The sequence below is a fragment of the Pteropus alecto genome, unplaced genomic scaffold (assembly GCF_000325575.1).
Source record: "Pteropus alecto unplaced genomic scaffold, ASM32557v1 scaffold45, whole genome shotgun sequence".
Classification (NCBI taxonomy): Eukaryota; Metazoa; Chordata; class Mammalia; order Chiroptera; family Pteropodidae; genus Pteropus; species Pteropus alecto.
Genome location: NW_006442491.1, coordinates 29,264,798 through 29,284,369, shown reverse-complemented (window position 1 = coordinate 29,284,369; position 19,572 = coordinate 29,264,798). Strand labels below are relative to the sequence as shown.

General features: G+C 49.9%; 1 protein-coding gene, 1 long non-coding RNA gene and 1 pseudogene across 9 annotated transcripts in view; 2 read left to right on the top strand and 1 right to left on the bottom strand.

The window, feature by feature from the left end:
- Positions 1–223: 223 nt before the first annotated feature.
- On the bottom strand, positions 224–5,335 carry LOC112470976. The gene is made up of 3 exons (XR_003043099.1): positions 5,183–5,335; positions 2,438–2,607; positions 224–1,053 (listed from the first exon to the last, which is right to left on the bottom strand). It is a non-coding gene; the product is annotated as an uncharacterized LOC112470976 (long non-coding RNA).
- Positions 5,336–5,495: 160 nt separating this feature from the next.
- The window catches only part of ZNF335 (zinc finger protein 335), a 20,771-nt gene continuing 6,694 nt past the window's right edge, over positions 5,496–19,572 (top strand). For 3 of the 8 annotated variants that reach the window (XM_015597037.2, XM_025039749.1, XM_015597041.2), the window contains exons 1-17: positions 5,497–5,624; positions 6,297–6,547; positions 7,895–8,135; positions 8,953–9,030; positions 9,274–9,579; positions 9,673–9,804; positions 10,655–10,798; positions 12,000–12,252; positions 12,336–12,513; positions 13,551–13,663; positions 15,131–15,149; positions 15,274–15,390; positions 15,476–15,552; positions 15,638–15,798; positions 16,578–16,810; positions 17,852–17,948; positions 18,087–18,181. In XM_015597037.2, the coding sequence (XP_015452523.1) occupies positions 6,347–6,547; positions 7,895–8,135; positions 8,953–9,030; positions 9,274–9,579; positions 9,673–9,804; positions 10,655–10,798; positions 12,000–12,252; positions 12,336–12,513; positions 13,551–13,663; positions 15,131–15,149; positions 15,274–15,390; positions 15,476–15,552; positions 15,638–15,798; positions 16,578–16,810; positions 17,852–17,948; positions 18,087–18,181 (2,445 nt within the window). In that variant the 5' untranslated portion in view covers positions 5,497–5,624; positions 6,297–6,346. Of the gene's footprint in view, positions 5,625–6,296; positions 6,548–7,894; positions 8,136–8,952; positions 9,031–9,273; positions 9,580–9,672; positions 9,805–10,654; positions 10,799–11,999; positions 12,253–12,335; positions 12,514–13,550; positions 13,664–15,130; positions 15,150–15,273; positions 15,391–15,475; positions 15,553–15,637; positions 15,799–16,577; positions 16,811–17,851; positions 17,949–18,086; positions 18,182–19,572 lie in introns of all 8 variants that reach the window. The other 5 variants (XM_015597039.2, XM_006921877.3, XM_006921878.3 and 2 more) reach the window with 4 other exon arrangements.
- Positions 17,044–17,162, top strand: LOC112471074 (annotated as a pseudogene).

The following is a 19,572-nucleotide window of genomic DNA, read 5'->3' as shown; positions in this document are numbered from 1 at the left end:
CCAGTTCCTCATGGATAAAATGGGACAGTAATGTCACCTATGTCATAAGACTGCTTTGAGGATTAGAGTTTAAAGGGGTGCCTGGCATGCAACCCAACTAGTTACTGTTAGATGCCAGACCCAGTGCTAATGATTTCTCACAGTGCTGAAAAGCTTACTTGTGCAGGTGCTGTTCTGTGCTCTTTCTGCTGATTATACCATTTATTCATCACAATTCCATGAGTGTGCTTACATTCACCTTTATTTTACAGAGGAGGAAACTGAGGCACAGAGATCAAGCAATTTGCCCAAAGGCTCACATTGGTCACAGAATGTGATTCGAACCCAGGCAATTGTACTCCAGAGCCCATACTTTTAATTACTACCTCCTCACGGCTATCTTTTAGGGCATGTCCTCATACCCACTACACAGCTGAGGACGCAAAGGCTCAAAGAGGTGAAGTAACTTGCCTCAGATCACACAACTAATTAATATTAGAGCCCTGGCTTGGACTTGTCCCAGTTCTGTCTCCTTGCATTATCTCCTGTAATTCCATGACAACCCAGCAGGTGTAGTGGCCCTGGATGACAAGTTAGGACACTGAACTGAGATGGTTGAGAGACTTGCTCAAGGTCACAGAGCCAGTTAGTAGGAAGCTTTTTCTGTTGGGGGCGGGGCCCAAGGACATTCTGTTCAGGGCCCAGCACCTCCGCGGCACCCTGCTGCAGCCCCTGGCCATCTCTTGTCTTTATGATCATGGCTCCTGTTCCCAAGCATCCGAGTTTAGCATCACTTGCTTCTGGACCAGCCTCAGCACAGCTGTCAACGTCGTGCTCTCAAGCTGTCACTCAGCTGAAGCCAAGCCTCAGCATTGGCTCTTGGAGCTTCTTGTATGGCATGGGGCTCTGATTCCATGCCCCTGCCCTCCTGGAGGCAGCTATACTATGGAAGGGGCAAGAGGTTGAAGCCAGACAGTCCAGGGTTCAAATCCAGCTGGATAAGTGTCCTCACCTCCTTGAAGTCCCATTCCATCACTAACATGGAGATAATAATGATCTGTGTTTTGCAGGCTCCTGTGAGGATAAAATGCAACAAAGTATGTACACAGACTCTGGTACACAGTAGGTGCTGAGTAAATGTTAGATCCCTTTGCTAGTTCTTTGCTCCAGACCCTCATTTCCTACTGTGCATGCTCCCTCCTCACAGGCCCAGAAGTCCCCACCTTCCCTTCCAAGGTGGTCCCTTGAGTTTTACGAGAAGTCTCTGAGCCAGGGTTGGGGTGGTGTAGAACACACACCCTCTGTGATGTCTGGGGCAGAGGGAAAGGCAGACACGCCCTAGGCTCATAGGCAGAATAACAGCACCATATATAACTTAGTCTTTGTTCAATGGCCCAACAGAGATTGACTGAGCACCTACTATGTGCCAGTAATCGTGCTTGGTAATATGGCTACAGTGCTGAACAACTAAAACAAGATTCCTATTTCCTATATAGCAGGTCCTTGAATAACGTCATTTCATTCAACATCATTTCGTTGTTACATTGATGAAATGTCATAGAAACTTTACTCTTGTTTATCTCAATTAGCCTATGGTAAATTGGTTTCATTCATTATATCTCATTTCTTGGGTAGGGGGGTGGCTTCAGCAGCTACAGTGTCTCCTCTGTGATTGCAGCTCCTGCTGGTAAGGCCCATCATGGCCCCAGCTTCTCTCTGGGTCTCAGTAATGCCATCTCCTCCTTTTACAGTTCCAGCCCCAGGGAAGGTCGTGGCTTCTTAAATTACTAATCTTAGGTTTGTCTCAACTTCCCCTGGTCGCTCTTTCTGCCCACCAAACAACTTTGTAACTAATTATTCATATTATAGATTTCCTTATTATAGAATCATCTGACATGGGTCTTGTTTTTCTGGCTAGATCCCTGATATTGTGTCTCTGCCTCCTTGTCTATAAAACGAGGGTTCATTCATTCATTCATTCATTCAACAAATAGGTATCTAGTAGCTCCCTTGTGACCGTAAAATTTACTAAGTGTTGGAAAAATCATAGGGAACAAGAAAGATGAAAAGACATGAAAATCCAGGTGCTGCCTACTCCTTATGCCTCTGTAATGATCAAATGAAATGTTTGCATAAATGTCATCTGCTGCCTAGGTGTCAGGAATCACCATCACAAGCAAACATTATCTGGACAACAGACTATTTTCTAAATCCAACTGTTCTGGTCCTAGGGCCTTTCCCCACCACCCCTTACCTTTTCCAATACTGAAGAAGAAAGATTTAAGACAAATAAAAAGAAGCCTTAATTTACACCATGGGGAGTCAACTTAAGGGACTCATTATCCCAAGTGGTGGTACAGTTTTAAGCTATAAATAGGTTTTTAAGAACAGGTTTAGCTAGCTCACAAATGGCAGTGGCGTGGAGAGAGAAGGTAGAGATGAGTTTGAGAGCACCCACCTGCTGACCGCCTATTCTCAACTCTGCTGCCGTCCTGGGGCATATAGTACAGTGGAAGGAGCACTGGACAGAGAGTCAGAAAACCAGGGTTTGAATCCCAGCTCTGCCAATCACCAAGTGCATAACGTTGGACAAGTCATTTCATTTCTCTTGAGCCTCTGTTTCCTCATCTGTAACATGGAAATCTTGAGAGTACCTATGATCTCTGGTTGTTGTGACGATTACAGTTTAGAAATGCATATGAAGAACCTAATGCAGCACGTGGCACTTGGTAATTGCTCAACAAATATTCATTAGTATGATTATTATCTGTTGCAGGCGATTTGGCCTGGAATCGCAATCCTCTCTACTAGCCCAGGAAACTTGGTGTGAGTTGGGCAGAGGGTGGTAATCACTTTTCTCTCTGAGCTTCATTTTTTCATCTGTTAAATGGGAAAATAGTAACCACCTGCCTGACTCAGGAAGGATAAAGTATCATCTAAGAACCAGGTATTATGAACAATGGTACCATAATCTAAAAGTTGAGTCTGGAGCCAGATTGCTGAGTTTTCAATCCCAGCTCCACTCCTTACTTAGATAAGATTCCTTTACTGTTCTGTGCCTGTTTCTTCATATGTAAAATGGAGATAATGGCAACTACCTTGTAGGGTGTTTGTAGTAAATAAATTAATGTAGGTAAAGTGCTTAGAACAGTGACTGGACCAGAGTTCTTTAAGTGTTAAAATTACTAAGCATATTTCACATGGTACCAAAATTGCTTGGCGCTTTGGAATCAAACACATCTGCAGTTCATATCTCAGCTCTACCCTCTTGCTGTGTGACCTTGGACAAGTCACTTCCCCTCTCTGAATCTTTGCTTCCTCCTCTCTACCATGGAAGGTGATAACAACCCCTGCTTCCTTAAGATAGATACCATGATGCAGTAAAACACATGTGCCTTGCCTGGCATGTGGTAAATGCTCATTGATGGTGCTTTCTCACTTCTTGCCTTGGCTCCTCTGCTCAGCATTTTTGGCAAAGGTATACTTTAATGTCCTTCTGACCTAGAGTACCTTCACTGCCTCTAGAAGTCTCTCCATCAAAGCTGAGGCCAGAACTACAAACTGTGGTTCTGATGCGAAGAACCCTGGGTTAGTGGTCAGAAAACCAGGGTTGGCTTGTCTTTGTAATGGAAAGATTCTGATATGTTTTTTTTCTGGGGAGCCATGACCTTGGGCTCCTCTCTGGGCCTTGGGTTTCTCTTCTGTTTCACAATGAGGTTGTTACCTCCTATATGATAACACTCTGCAATTTTGTGATTTGGAGGCAAAGGCCAAGGTTAGGGTTGAGCCTTAGTTGATCTGGGGATGGGAATGGGTACTGTGGGACTAATACTGAGTACTGCGACATGCTTGATGCAGGATGCATCCTACTGGCATTGGGGGGTGGAGGGGGCCTCTATAGGGATGAGAAATCAGGTCCACTTTAGAAAACTACCAGTCAAGTGAGAAACCATTGTTGACCCAGCTCTCCTGGGCTGCTCTGGGGGCCCGGTCCTGCTGGACTGGGGGAGAAGGGGCTAGCCCATCCAGAGACTTCATGCTCTATTCTCCCTACCAAAACCTGCTCCTAGAAAGTACCAGGGAAACCCCCTCATACTCATGTGCATACAAATTATAACAGCTTAAAGCACCTTTGTCTTTTTAGATAGATTTTCCTTAAGGAAAATCCTCTCTCTGCCAAGTTTATATTTTTCAATTAAGGAAAATAACTTGTGCAACACAACGACTTAAGGATAAACCAGGGCACCAGGCTCCCTTGCAAAATGCTAGAAAGGCTTAAACAGAGGGTGGGGCCAAAGGTGGCATTTTGGGTATCAGGAGGAGGGGCCTTTCTGAAGGGCTACAGACCTTTTAATACATCTACAACATCTACATTGACCAGAAGAGGGCGGTGGAGGATGTCTTGACCTACGGCTCTATCAATGTAACAAACATAGTAGGCCTGCCCTTAGCTGTGGGGGATACATTCCAAGACCCACAAGTGGATGCCTGAAACAGTACCGAACCCTATACATATTATGCTTTTCCTATACATATATACCTATAATAAAGGTAATTTAGTTTATAAGTTAGGCACCATAAGAGATTAACAATAATAAATAGTAACAATTATAACAATACACTGTAATGAGGTATGAGCACTGGTCTCTGATAACTGAAAAATGAAAGGGCTATTAAATGACTAAAGGTGGGTATCATATACACAGGGAGGCTATTTAGGACAAAGGGAATGATCCATATCCTGGGTGGGAAAGAGCTGAGTGGCAAGGAGCTGGACAGCATGAGTCCACCATGCTACTCAGAACAGCCCGCAATTTAAAACTTATGAATTGTTTATTTCTGAAATTTTCCACTTAATATTTTCAAACCACAGTTAACCTTGGGTAACTGAAACTGAGGAAAGCCAAAAATTGCAGGTCAGAGGCACTACTGTATGTATATAAAGCTCACTAAGGGCTGGGCCTCCTCTCCATTTCCCCAATTCCAGACATCCAGACTTGCCTCCCAAGTCCCTCTACTTGACGTGACCTTGGACCAGCAACCTCCCATCTCCAGGCCTCAGTTTCCTCACTGCTACAAAGATTATATACTCCTCACCTCTCAAGCGACATTAAGCCTAATCAGAACCGATTCCATTAGGTTCAGTGAGAATATTAAGTAACCGGTTAAGAGCCAGGAGGAATGACCGATAACATTTCTCTACCTCCTTGTCAAATCGCCTACAGGCCGCAAGCTTTTCCGAGCTGTTCCGGGAAGGGCGTGGCCAGGCCACTGCGAGCCACGCCCCAAACAGCGGGGCAGCCTTCGCCACGCCCAACCCTGCGGCCCAGTGTAGGCACCCAGCACTGACGTGCCATAACTCCCTATGTAACCTTCCGCCAAGAAAGAAAGTAGTCCCGAACCCGTAGCGGACTCCGCCACCCACACTACAAGATATATAAAATCTTAGACTCTCTTTAGACTCGATTCTGGTTTTGAGGCTTCAGGTCACCTTCTGGCATCCTGAAAACCTGTCTTTCTCTAGGTCGGCGTAGGAAGTAGTTCCGGCCCACGCTAGGCCGGTGGGTCCCTCCGCAGCGTGGTAAAGAAGATGGCGACTTCGTCGATGCCGGAGTCGGAGAGGAACGCGGCTACAAAAGCGTCAGGTGAGTGTCAGGTAGATTCAGGTCGGCCCACTGCACCGTACCGTGAAGTGGGTCCACACTGCGGGGATACTCGGCGGCAAGGTCCCAGCCGGCGGGGCTGTCCAAACAGGGCCCCGGGGTCCCAGGCCCTTTAGTCGCTCTCGCACTTGCCTGAGCGGAAACCCAGCGCTGCCACAAGATGGCGTCGGGCCTGGAGCGCAGGCAGCGCCGGGGACAGCCCCGAGTCGCCAGGCCCCGGGACCGTAGCTGTCAGCCCCCTCCGCATGGGAACTAGGGGAGGGGGGAGCAAGCTGCTGACCAAGGGGGGCCCGTGGGCTGTACCACCGACCCTGCACCCGGGGGAACTCGGGGGTCCGAAGGGCTGAACCACTGAGCCCGGACGGGGCCCTTAGAGCGAACCACGCTACGGGAATCGTGGAGCGGAGAAGAGAAGGGTCATACCGGCCTTTGACCACCCTCCCGGGGATAGGGAAGGTCCCTAGACTGGGAGGCAAGGCTTCTCGGTCATATTTGCCCGGAACTCCCTTCTGTACACACGAGAAAGCCTCGCCCTGTCGGAGACTCAGTCTTTGTGCCTGCGAAATGGGCACACGAGTGCAGCTGGGTGGGTCATGGTTGCCGGCGCCAGTAAGGTGGCTCACCTGTACCAGTCCTCGTTACCTCTTCTCTCAGAGTGAAGGCCCCAGACCCCGCGCCCCGCTGTCGGGCGGCCCCCGGAGTCGATGGAGGAGAACGAGGTGGAGAGTAGTAGCGACGCGGCCCCTGGGCCTGACCAGCCGGAGGAGCCCTCTGAGAGCGGCTTGGGTATGGGCACCTCGGAAGCCGTGTCCGCCGACAGCAGCGACGCCGTGGCCGCCCCAGGGCCAACAGAGGCCGATGACTCCGGCGTGGGGCAAAGCTCGGATCGCGGCAGCAGCTCTCTGGTATGGGCCGTGCAGGCCGGCGTGGGTGGAGGCAGGGACCACGGGCAGCAGTGCCTGGCAGCCAAGGGGAAGCAGCCAGCAAGGCTGGCTTATAACTAATGTTCGTTTTTGGTTTACTGTGTGTCAGGCACCACGCCGAGCCCCTAACATGGAGTTTCTTGTTTAAGCCTCGTACCTTGTAAGGCACATACGACTCAGAAAAGGAAACCGAGGCACTGAACACTGACAGAGCCAAGATTCAAATCTAGGCTACGTACGGTCTTATCACTGCTCTTATTCACTGCCTTCACTCTTTGAGATAGATGTAGGTGTCCTGGTTCGAGTTTTGGCTCTGCCTCTGATTCACCAGGTACCTCTTTGAGCCTTTGTCTTACCATCTGTAAAATGGAGCGAAAACACCTGCTTCTGAGGGTGCTCTACTGTGAGCTCCACCAGACGTTTTCTTGGAAACACCTCGTAAAACCATTTCCTCCTGTCTCTGCCACTTCCCTATCTCCCTGGTGATCTTGAGCAAGCTACCCAACTTCCAGCTCTCCATTTCCCACCTGAAAATTGGGAGTGATGATTATACCTGCCTCCAATAGGGTTTGTGTGAGGATTAAATGAATTAATATGTGCAAAGCAATTAAAACAGTGCTCAACACCATAGTAAACACTCAGTATTAGCCATTACCATTGTTATCATCTGCAAGATAGTGATCATTTTAAAGACATCACATTATTATTATCAAGACATCACTTTGGGGTCCAGGAGTTTCATTAATTCAGCAGAGGTGGGCCTACCACGTGCCCAGCTTGAGTTGGACCTTGGCGATACAGCAGGGGACAAGGCACATGTGGTCCCAGACCTTATGGAGGGTACAGTCAGACCTGGGAGATGTAACTTTGCAGAGTTAATGGTGCCATGATGGGGGGACACAGGCAACTGCAGCACAGAGGATGGAGAGGTTCTAACTTAGCCTTTGGAGTTAGGGTCAGCTTTCTAGAAGGGGTACCAGCTAAATGGCAGTGAGAGAGCTGAGTAGGAGTTAGCCATGGTGCAGTGCTGGGAAGCATTTCAGGGAGAGGGAACAGCTTATTCAAAAGCCCAATGAAAATAGCTCCTCTTGGCTGTTATGTGGGAGATGCTGGGCCCTTTACTTGACCAGAGCCAAGGACTTTGAAACTTGTTCTTGGAGGGCTCTGCAACTAGAGAGCTTCTTGCACTGGTCGTCAATAAGGCTGAGGGTGTAGGCGGTTCCACTCACCATGTCCTTGAGCCGAGGAGCGCTGTCTAGTGGGTGGCAGCACCCCCTGCCCCATCCCCAACTCCTAAACTCCTTCTCTCCCTGTTTCTTGTCCCCCCAGGAGGAGGTATCTGAGAGCAGCTCAAGTACAGACCCCCTGCCCCATGGCTACCTCCCCGATTCATCTTCTGTATCCCATGGGCCAGTGGCAGGGGTGACGGAGGGCCCCCCAGCCCTCGTGCACTCCAGCGCACTCCCAGACCCCAACATGCTGGTATCCGACTGCACAGCTTCTTCCTCGGACCTGGGTTCAGCCATCGACAAGATCATTGAGTCCACCATTGGGCCTGACCTCATCCAGAGTGAGTCGGACAGAGGGTGGCAAGAGTTGGCCCACTGGGGTTTCCCTATGAAGCCCAGCAGAACCAGCTGTGCATACCCCAGCAGCGCAAACTCAGGCAAAAAGCCCTACTACTCTGAATGTGTAACGTGGGAACAATAACCTCTGTCACATAGTGGTGAATGGTGTAAAGATTTAATGATACAGCATAGAAAAATTCTTAGCATAGTGCTTGGTAGGGGATAAGTGCTCAGTACAGAAACGGTAACACCTAACTTTGTACTGGGGGTCTGTTCTAAACACTTTACATTTAGTAGCTTTTTAATCCTTCTAGGAACCCCCAAAAATAGGTACTGTTATCCTCACAGTGTAGAGAAATTCGAGGCACCAAGGATGTAAAATAATTTACCCACTGTCACCAGCAAGTGTTGGGCCATGATTTACCACACTGTACTGTCTATTGATGATACACGTAAAGGCCATAGCAGGTGGAAAAGCCATGGGATGGTCTGGAAAGCCAACCCTAAGAAAGTGGTGCAGGAGCTGGGCCTTAACCTTGGGCAAGTTTGGAGAGGAAGGAGGGTGACTCTCCAGGTTTAGTGGTCAAAGGCAGGGCAACTGGGTAGCCATGGCATCTGTATAACTGTGGGCTGGCTACTGGACGGGCATGGCACACAAACCAGACCCCCAATATCCCTGCTTTGGGTGGGTAATGGTGAGGGAGCCAAATGAAGCTCAGAGGGGTTCGCAGCTGGTTTACAGTCACATGGGTGAGCCAGAATGAGTGTGAGCAGTGACAGTTTATTAGCTGGGAATTCCCTCCCCACGTGTCTGCCCAGGCTGCATCACTGTGACCAGTGCTGAGGATGGTGGGCCTGAGACTACAAGGTACCTGATCCTGCAGGGACCAGACGATGGTAAGATCCTAGGCGTCAGACCTAGGGAGCCCTGCAGTAGGTGGAGGAATAAGAGAGGCTCTGCCACAAAGTCACTGTGATCTTGACAGGTTATCCACTACTCTGGGCCTCGGTTTCCCCACTGTTACTCTGGTAGGGAGTTGGGTTCCAGGATCCCTGGGCCTGCCTCAGAAGGACAGCTGTAGCTCGTGCCCAACCTCCTCTTCTACTCTTCTTCCCTCTGATTCCCTCATCCACCCCCAGGTGCCCCCATGGCATCACCAATGTCCAGTTCCACCCTGGCCCACAGTCTGGCAGCCATCGAGGCCCTGGCTGATGGCCCCACATCCACATCCACGTGCCTGGAGCCTCCTGAGGAAGCCCAGGGTGGGCCCAGCTCCCCAGCACAGCCTCCCCCAGCTTCTGGCACTGAAGAGCCCGACCTACAGAGCCTGGAGGCCATGATGGAGGTGGTGGTAGTGCAGCAATTCAAGTGCAAGATGTGTCAGTACCGGAGCAGCACGAAGGCCACACTATTGCGCCACATGCGGGAGAGACACTTCCGCCCAGGTGCATTGATAGCTGCCTGCCTGGCTGAGACTGCATAGGTCAGGGTGGGGTGCCAAGAGCCAGACATAGAAGCTTGTTTTACTGCCCCCTCAGCAGCAGCAGCAACTAGTAAGAAGGGACGTCCACGGAAGTGGGGCACCTCCACCAAGACCCAGGACGAAGAGGCACCAGAGGAGGAAGACGATGATGACATTGTGGACGCTGGTGCTATTGACGACCTGGAGGGTAGGCCACCATGGCTGCCAGGCCTGCTACCTCTACCCCCATCTATAAATACTGAGCTCCTTCTGGCCCACATGGAGAGCCAGGAAAAAGGAATTTGTACAGGTGCAGCCACAGGTATCTTCAGTATATAACAGAGGAGTTGGAGCTCTGGGACCAGGACCTCTGTGCAGTTGTGCAGGTTGTGCACTGACAAAGAGCACTTCTAAGAGGGCCGCATTCACATTTGTCCAACAGAAATAGAATGCAAGCCACATATGTACTTTTTCTTTGTAGCCATGTTTTGTTTTTTTTTAAATGAAAAGAAAAGGTAAAATTAAGTTTAATTATATATTTTACTCTATATCTAAAATATTATGTAGTATGCAATCATAAAAATTATTAGTTATTTTATTTTTTTCACACAAATTTTACTTTTTTTCATACTAATTGAAATTGGGTGTGTATCTTACACCTAATTATGTCTCAGTTTAGGCTAGGCATATTTCAAGGGCTCAACATCTAGTTACTGGCTCTTGCATTGTCATAGATTCTGGCCAGTCATACAAAGATTGTAGACTCAAATGTCTATTTCTTTTTCTTAGTGGCTGTAAAGTGTGTTGAGAAAAGGGTAGCTTTTTCCAGTTCACATAAAGGTGTTGTATAAGGCAAGGTGTCAGGAAAGGTGCAGAGAAAGGACTTCAGGGGCCTGGAAAGGGATGCACACCGTCAGCCAAGGAGCATCAGGAGGGCTGCCTGGAGGGCTTGGAGGGGTGAGCAGGGATCAAGAAGTAGTCCTATGAGTGGGGCAAGGCATCAGGACTGAAAGGGTGGATCCAGTACTGATGGCCACCTTTTCTTACTGTCCCCACAGAAGACAGTGACTACAATCCAGCTGAAGATGAGCCCCGGGGCCGGCAGCTACGACCTCAGCGCCCCACTCCCAGTACCCTGAGACCCCGTAGGAGACCTGGCCGGCCCCGGAAGCTCCCCTGCCTGGAGACAGACCTCCCGGATGGTGAGACTTGGTCTTGGGAGGGCCTCTGTGGGTGGGGCCAAGGGGTGGGCTCCTTCCCTGCTTGCTTTGGTGGAACCCTGGGGACTGAGGGCAGTGCAGAGCAGCATATCTCAAACTGGGGTGACCTGCAGGTCTCTTTGATAAAGGGGAAATCTCTCCCAAACCAGGCTTGAGGAAAAACCTTGAATTAAGAAATCATATATCAGCCTTATGGAAAGGCTTTTCAGTAGTAAGTTGTTACAGCCCAGAAGAAGGTTGAGTCTGTATAGCTGAACTAGTAAGATAAGTTTTAAGTATTATTACCGAAAAGACAACAAGGCTGAGGCCTGAGACTATATCCAAAGAGCATTGGCTTGGAGCAGTACAGGCTGGGGAAAGGAATGACCTATTGTGAGCAAGCATGCCAGCTCTGCCACCTACTAGCTATGTAACCTGGAGCATGTTACTTTGCCTCTTGAATCTCCTGTTCCCTTTTTGTGAATGCAGATGATAGTATCTGCCTTTAGGATTGCTTTAAAGTGTAAACGTACACCAGAAAGCACATGGTAGCTTTGTATATGCAATTGGGAGTTGTTACATTTTTTGTCTCCTTTTTAAAATAACTTTTTACTGAGTTATATGTGTGGAAAAGCACACTTCCAGGCACAACTCATTGAATCTTCACAAGGTGAACACTCTATAAACTAGCACCCCAATCAAGAGAACATTATATTGAAAGACTATTGATGTGTTTACTCCCATCTGTTCTCCAGCCACCCAGGCTCCCTAGAGAAAACCAATGGGGTTAAAGTGCCGCTGTTGCTCTTGTCAGGTCAGTGGAGCAGTTGTCATCTCCATTAACCAAATGCGGAAATTGAGACCTAGAGAGAGAGTGGCTTTGCCTGAGGACACACAAGTGATTGATGAGCAGAACCTAGCTAGCAGATCTTACTGGCAAGGGTCCCCAGCGCTCTTGCTGCTCCTCTAGACTGTCACATTTAAGTCATGCTGTGCTGACAGCATGTCAGCGGCAAGAGGAGGGATATGTGTCCACACTGCCCTCTATCTGTACACAGGCTGTCCCTATCTGTCCCATGACCTGATGTGCCAGTTAGTGGACTATAACAATGTATAAGGGGGATATATTTTGGCCGCTGTCACACCTGCCCACATCTGTCCTGGTGTGTTGTGGCTGATTTGTGACCTGGCCCATCTGTGGCAGGTGTGGAAGGAGAGCCTCTAGTGACTTCCCAGAGTGGACAGAACCCTCCGGAGCCACAGGACCCTGAGGCACCCAGCTCCTCAGGCCCAGGACGCCTGGTGGCCTTGGGCAAGACGGGTAGGGTTCCCGTGGAGCCCAGTGTGAGCCAGTCAGATGCAGAGAACACAGCACCCTCCTGCCAGGAGGAGCCCGACACCCCACCCCGCCGCCGTGGCCGACCCTCCAGGCGCTTCCTAGGCAAGAAATACCGCAAGTAAGTGGAACAGAGATGAGGGTTGGGGAGGCAGCCAAGTGGCCCCAGCCCAGCCAGACCTCTCCTCAACACCCTCCTGGCAGGTATTATTATAAGTCACCCAAGCCACTTCTGCGGCCCTTTCTGTGCCGCATCTGTGGCTCCCGCTTCCTATCCCATGAGGACCTGCGCTTCCACGTAAACTCCCATGAGGCCGGAGACCCCCAGCTCTTCAAGTGCCTGCAGTGCAGCTATCGCTCCCGCCGCTGGTCCTCACTCAAGGTTCGTGAGTTGTAGCTGGAAAGGAAAGTGGCTGGGAAAGGGAAGGCACAGGACATGGTAGAAGAAAAGAGGCTGCATGAGAGAAGGCAAAACCTGACTGGTGGCGCTGAGAGGAAGTGGTTAACAGGGCCTTTCCTGGCACCCACTACTGCTGCTTCGAGGAGCACACATCTGAGTCGTCATGGGCTGTTTTGCATGCCTCACTCACACTGCAAAGCAGCATCGCATCTTTAGGGATGCTGTTTGCATGGTGGGCAGCATAGTTTGCTCGTTCACCACCATAGCCAGCAGATGGCAGTAACGCTGGTTTTATCTAATTCAGTATGCTAAAAATTTTCCAGCAGATAGCAGTAACATGTCTCAAAAGGGGCTCCTTTTTCTCATTAACCCAAATGTGTGGTGTGGGCCTGCAGCAGCCCCGAGCCACCTTTTGCCCACTACCCAAGCCTTGGAGGCCACTCTCATTTAGGCCTCATGCAGCTCAGGAGGTCAGAGATGTCAATAGTCTCATTTTACCGACTCAGGAAACTGCAGCTTGGCTGGAACAAAATGAAGCAGCAGCAAGTTGGCTGTCATTGGGGATGGGGGGGTGGGGCGGTCTTCAAACACAGATGGCCAGAACCCCTGTGCTTTTTGCATGCCATGCATCCTCTTCAGATAGGGACTCATGACCTGGAAGTTGTTTTCTAGAACCCTAATAGTGGGGGGCAAGGGGGCTGTCCCATACTTCAGTGGGGAGGGTGTAGACTATGGAGCTCTGCAACCTGGGTTCAGCTCCAAATTCACAAGGTCACTCTGGGACTATGATAAGTCACTTTACTCTGAGCCTCAGTATCCTCCTCTATCAAATGGTCAGTGGGCAGTGTGGTACAGAGCAGGTGCTCTCGATGGGGAGAGTCCGCAACCCTTACAGGCCCTGACCCTGGCAGCACTCCCTCATTCTGTGAGCCTGCTCCCACAGTAGCTCTAGGGCTGTGGTGAGGTGCAGCAGCAGGGGAGGCCGAGCTCAGCCCACTGTCCTTTTGTCTCTCTCCCAGGAGCACATGTTCAACCATGTGGGCAGTAAGCCCTACAAATGTGACGAATGCAGCTATACCAGCGTCTACCGGAAGGACGTCATCCGGCATGCAGCTGTGCACAGCAGGGACCGGTCAGTGGGTGTGAGTGGGATGGGGCCGGGGTGGGAAAGTGGAGGCCCAGGATGACCATGGTTCCTAGTTAGTGAGCACGTGCTCAGGGCCAGCCATTTGTAGCACTTTACAGACATTGGAAAGGTAAGGCCACTCATCCCAGATGACTTGGCTCAGAAGAGGGCAGTAGCAGGGCCTTGAGGTCCCTTAGTTTTTTCCTTGCTATGACCTTTAGTTTCCCATCTGTAAGGTGGTGACAGTCATTGGTGAGGAGATTGAAGGAAATTGTGTGCCTGAAGGGGCTCAGTAAATGATCTAAAGATCTTCCAGATTCTAGGTCCACACTCATCTTTCATAACACCGAAAAGGCAGACTTAGGACAAGTGGGTGGCCAGACAAAAATCTTCAGGGGCCTAGTGATACCTCTCTGAATTATACTTCAATCTGCAGCTTTAGGAAGGAGTTAGCTTCACGGGAAGGAGGTGGGGAGTGAGTAGAGATTAGGTATAGGGATCTACAAGGTGGACTTGTTAACAAAAATTCCAAAAAAAATTAAAATAGAATCTTATTCATATATAATTTGCAAATCAGAATAGTAGCTTTCAATATGAACCAAAGACTTGCTGGCAGGAGTTGGGGGATGGAGAGGCGAGGGGTGGGCAAGATTTTTAAAAGGAGAATGGTTGCTAGGGAAACTAGATTATGGACTTACCCATTCTTTTTTTTTTTTCATATTGCAATATATAAATGTATCGAATCAACAGATATACACTTTATTCATTTTCTGATTGTTGGGGACAACTGGATTTTTCAACAGTGGGCTGACTCAGTGGTCAGCAAATGGGGCTATGATACAAAAACTATGGCTAACATGTGAATAGGCATCTGTCAGTGTCCTAGTTCCAGTTCAGGCTTGTAGAACAAAAGCTTTGGGGTTACTGAACAGAAATCAAACAGCAAAGAGAGACCGTTTGTTCTGTAGGCAGTTCCCAAGTCCAAGGAGCGGCGGTGTGCTCTGTAAGCAGCCTCCGAGTTCAAACTGCGAAACTCCAGATGCTGTGTTTGTGGGAAAGCCAGCTCTCCAAAATGCTTATAGGTTTTCTTAAGGAAAAAAAAAAGGAAGGGAGTTTTGTGTCCAAGCAGGATTAGGGATAACAGGTCTACTAGTTTAACAGCATTATTTCCTGCAGGACTTCTCAGAGCCTTTAAAATGCAAATGTATTTTGTGACTGTGTGAGAGAAAGAATGCACCATTCCCACACATAGTGAAGTATAGAACTTATAGTACCCTCTTAGCATTTTCCCCAGCGAACTCTTGCTGGGGATTGGGAAATAGCGGTCTGAGAGAAAGGGGCTTGGAGAAAGGGGCTTGGGTGGAGAGTAGGGACACTCAGGGCTGAAACAGGGTCTGGGGTCTGGTCCATGCTAGACAGTCTGGGGTGGGCTTGGGGAAGTGATGGTCTAACTCCTGTACCTTCCTCCCCCAGGAAGAAGAGGCCAGATCCGGTAAGTCTGGGGCCCTGGCCTGGGAAGGGAGCTACTTGAGGGCTGCTTGTGGGCGTGGGGGCAGGAAACGAGGTCTCTCCCCCGCTTCTCTTTCTCCATTCGGTCCCCTCTTGTCCCTCTCCAGACCCCAAAGCTGAGCTCCTTCCCCTGCCCCGTGTGTGGTCGTGTCTACCCCATGCAGAAGAGACTCACGCAGCACATGAAGACACACAGCACTGAGAAGCCCCACATGTGTGACAAGGTGGGTGGGGCTGAAGGCTGGGCAGGAGTGGGGGCCGGGGGCTTCCTAGGGTGATCCACTACCCAACTCAGCCCACCCCTTACAGTGCGGAAAGTCCTTTAAGAAGCGCTACACCTTCAAGATGCACCTGCTCACACACATCCAGGCTGTTGCCAACCGCAGGTATACTCTCTGGGAGGCCTCTGGGGCTGGAGCAACCCCCACCTTCACCCTACCGCTGAGCTGCCCTCCCTCTGACCACCCCCAGATTCAAGTGTGAGTTCTGCGAGTTTGTTTGCGAGGACAAGAAGGCACTGCTGAACCACCAGCTGTCCCATGTCAGTGACAAGCCCTTCAAATGCAGCTTTTGCCCCTATCGCACCTTCCGAGAGGACTTCCTGCTGTCTCACGTGGCTGTCAAGCACACTGGTCAGGCCAGCCGCAACCCTCCCTGTCAGCCCTTAACTCACCGTGGCCCACAGTCAGAGGCTCAGCTCTGTCCCCCTCTCCCCACTGCAGCACAGCCAGAACCCTTTCATTCTAAAGGAAATTCTCTTGGGGGCATCACTCTCTAACCTTAGCTCCAGTTCCAGCTCAGCCCACTACTCTCAGGGTGGCTCTGGGCCAGTCACTTTTCCTGAGCCTTCCTTAGCTGTGAAATGGGGAAATAAGAAGTACCTACCCTTTGGTGATTATAAAAGTGAGTTCTGTTCGTTCTCTGAGCCCTGTCTCTGCTGAGTGCTGGGGCTAGAGTCAGGTCTTAGATAGGCCCTTCCCTCGGCAGATGAAGTAGCAGAAATAGCATGAATCATATTCTTGCCCCACAGAAGGTGTACAACAAAAGTTGGTTCTTTCTTCTCCTTGGTGCCCAGCCTTCTGGCAGGCACACTAGGAAGATTAGAGAAAGGAAGCCAGGGCCTCCCTTCGCCCGCTTCCTGTCTACCTGGGGTCCAGTGATTCATAAAAGGAGTGTGTAGTCATGTGACCTTAAAAATAGGCACTCGCAGGAAAACTGAGTGCAGAGCACCGACCTGGCTTCTCTGCTGGCTCACCACCATGGACAGCGGCAGGTGTTTGCCTGAGTTAAAGCAGTCACTGGGAGTTAATCAGTTGGAGAGGTCCTTAGGGTTATGGTAGGCTTCCAGGAGAGGGAAGAGGGCAGACAAGGGGGTGGGCAGGAGCAAGCATTCCCCCACGTGTGCCTACAGGGGCCAAGCCCTTTGCTTGTGAGTACTGCCACTTCAGCACACGGCACAAGAAGAATCTACGCCTGCACGTCCGGTGCCGACACGCAAGCAGCTTTGAGGAGTGGGGGCGGCGCCACCCTGAGGAGCCCCCCTCCCGCCGTCGTCCCTTCTTCTCTCTGCAACAGATTGAAGAGCTGAAGCAACAGCACAGTACAGCCCCTGGACCACCCGCCAGCTCCCTAGGACCTCCCGAGGTAAGCTTAGCCAAGCAGGCAGCAGACAGAAGGGGCTTGGGGGCATGGCCTGGGATGACAGTGTGATATCCATCCTCATTTGCACATTGGGTACAACAAAGTGATCTCTGCTCTGGATTGTGGTAAAGACCAGTTGAGGTCACAGACATGCCAGCCTTGAGCTCAGAATAGGAGTGGCTTTCTAGTGCTAGTAATAAGAGAATGGGAATATCAGTAGTTAAATTGTGGTACTAGTCTACGGCCATGCCTCCCTGAACAAGCCCGATCCCATCTGATCTCAGAAGCTAAGCAAGGTCAGGCCTGGTTAGTACTTGGATGGGAGACCACCTAGGAATATCAGGTGCTGTAGGCGTAAAAAAAAAAATTGTGGTACTAGTTGTTTATTCTCTCATGTAAAAGAAGTTCAAAAGTCAGCAGTCTAGGACTGGTGTGACAGCTCCATGGTCAGTCATCAGGGACCAAGCTCTCTCCGTATTTTTTCCCAGCCCTCTTAGGCATATGATTTCCATCTTTGTGGTTGCCTCATGATTCAGTATAGCTGCAGGAGCTCCAGCCTTCCTAGCCACATCCTGGGCAAGAAACGGGAGGAAAAAATGGGGGAAGGGCAAGAAGGATGCCTACCATCTATCCATCTGTCTTCCTCGTGAACTTTACCAGAAACTCCTGCTCAGCCATGTGGCCATACTTTACCTAACTGCAGGGGAGACTGAGAAATACAGTCCTGTAGCGGAGTACATTGCTTCCCGACTCCCGCACCAAAAGATGGACCTGTGTGCTGATGGAACACAGGCTCTGAAATCAGACAGTCTTGTGTTCAAGTCCCAGTTCTGCTTACTAGTTGTGAGATCTTAAGCCAGATGCTTCACTTCTTTGAGCCTCAGCCAGTTAATCTGTAATATTGAGTTGGCAAATATTTTGAAAAGTCGTTGTGAAGATGAAACAGGCCAACAGATATAAAGTGCCCAACACACAAGCGGGGCTTGGTAAATGGCACTTGAATCAGAGCTGCCCTCTCTCAGGGTTGGCCATGTCCCCACCCAGCAGGTCCCCCCAGAGGCAGCACCTTTACAGCCACCTGAGGCCCCCCCACTGCTCTGTTCTGACACCCTGGGTGGCGCCACCATCATCTATCAGCAAGGTGAGCTCTAAGGGCGGGTAAGAGCCAGGGTGCTGGGCAGGGGCAGGGGCAGGGCTTGGGCTAGTGGGGGCTGAAAGATAGGAAGGGGGTCATTGGGTACCAGTTTTCTAGCCGTTTCTAAGGTCCCGCCCACCCCAGGAGCTGAGGAGTCAACCGCTATGGCCACACAGACAGCCTTGGATCTGCTGCTGAACATGAGTGCTCAGCGGGAACTGGGGGGCGCCGCCTTGCAGGTGAGCCAGCTGGGGACCTCTTCCCCTGCCCAGGTACCTTACTTAGGTGCCATCTCTGCGCTGGACACTGAGAGGAGAGGAGAGCGATGAGACAGACATCCCCACCCTTGGGGAGCTTCCAATTAGGGAGACAGACCCATTGACATCCAGTGGGCACATGCCAGGAAGCCCTGGGAGGGCGAGGAGGTCAGAGGGTCTCCCATTCCATTCTTCAGAGTCGCCAGTGACCTCTGCCATGCTGAGCAGTGAGCACCACTTCCATGCCTTCTGGGGCCCTTTTGTTTGATTTTCCTCCTAGCTCTGTGGCCTCCCTGTTCTGTGGGTCTGAACTAGCTTCTTATCTAGCTTAGTGCCCTCATTCATGACACCTTATACAGCATGAGGACTCCAAGGCTTTCTTCAGCTCAGACCTCTCTCTTGTCCATGCAACTCAAGCCCACACATGTACCCCCAAGTTCATCATCTTTACTTCTCCCTCCTCCACTCTGCTGCCTGGGATCAGCTTCCCCCCTGCCTCCTTTACCCCTGCATCTCCCTATACTTCTCAAAGACAGGGAGAAGTTTCTGCCTGCCTCCTGTCTCCCAGCCTTTGAAAACACGTAGTGTGTGTATTTAGAATGATAAATTCCAGGAACTTGGAGCAATAATGTGCTGCTGGGGGCTGGGCCACATACGGAACATGGAGCGGGGAGCCTGGCTTTGGACCCAGACATCTCCATAGGATTTAGCTCTTGGTGTTTGGGGGTATAGAGAAATCTTACATTTTTAGATAGTTAAATGTATCAGCCTTTTATCATTTTTGCCTTTGGTATCATCCCTAGACTGTAACCCCAAGACTGTATAAACATTGATTTGTACTTTTTTCTTAGAGTTTCACTTTTTACACTTAAACCCTCACTCCAATTTATTTTGAGTGTATGCAGAAAGGCAGGGGACTAACTTTTTATTTCAAAAGTTGTCCAGTGCAGTATATCAAATAATCTTCCCCCATGGTTCGGAATGTCCCCTTTATCATGTTCTAGATTCCTGCATGGATAGGAGTCTATTTCTAGATGTTCCGTTGATCTGTTTTCTCATGTTCGTATCATGCACGTTGGGGTTTTTTTCTGATTACAAAAATATAGGCCAATAAAAAAACAAAGTGAACATTAAGAAATGTTCTAGACATAAGGCGAAAGTCCTTAATGGTCCTCCCTTCCCTCAGGTAACCACTGTTAATGGGTTAAGTATTTCTCCAGTTTTGTCCATATGGACACTAACACATAGACCTTTTGTTCCTTAAAAAATGGGATTGCACTGTGCATCTCGACAACCTGTTCCTTCTTCACTCAGCAGTACAGGAGGCACGGCCTGGCTGGCACATGCAGATCTTCCTAAAAATCTCCAAATCA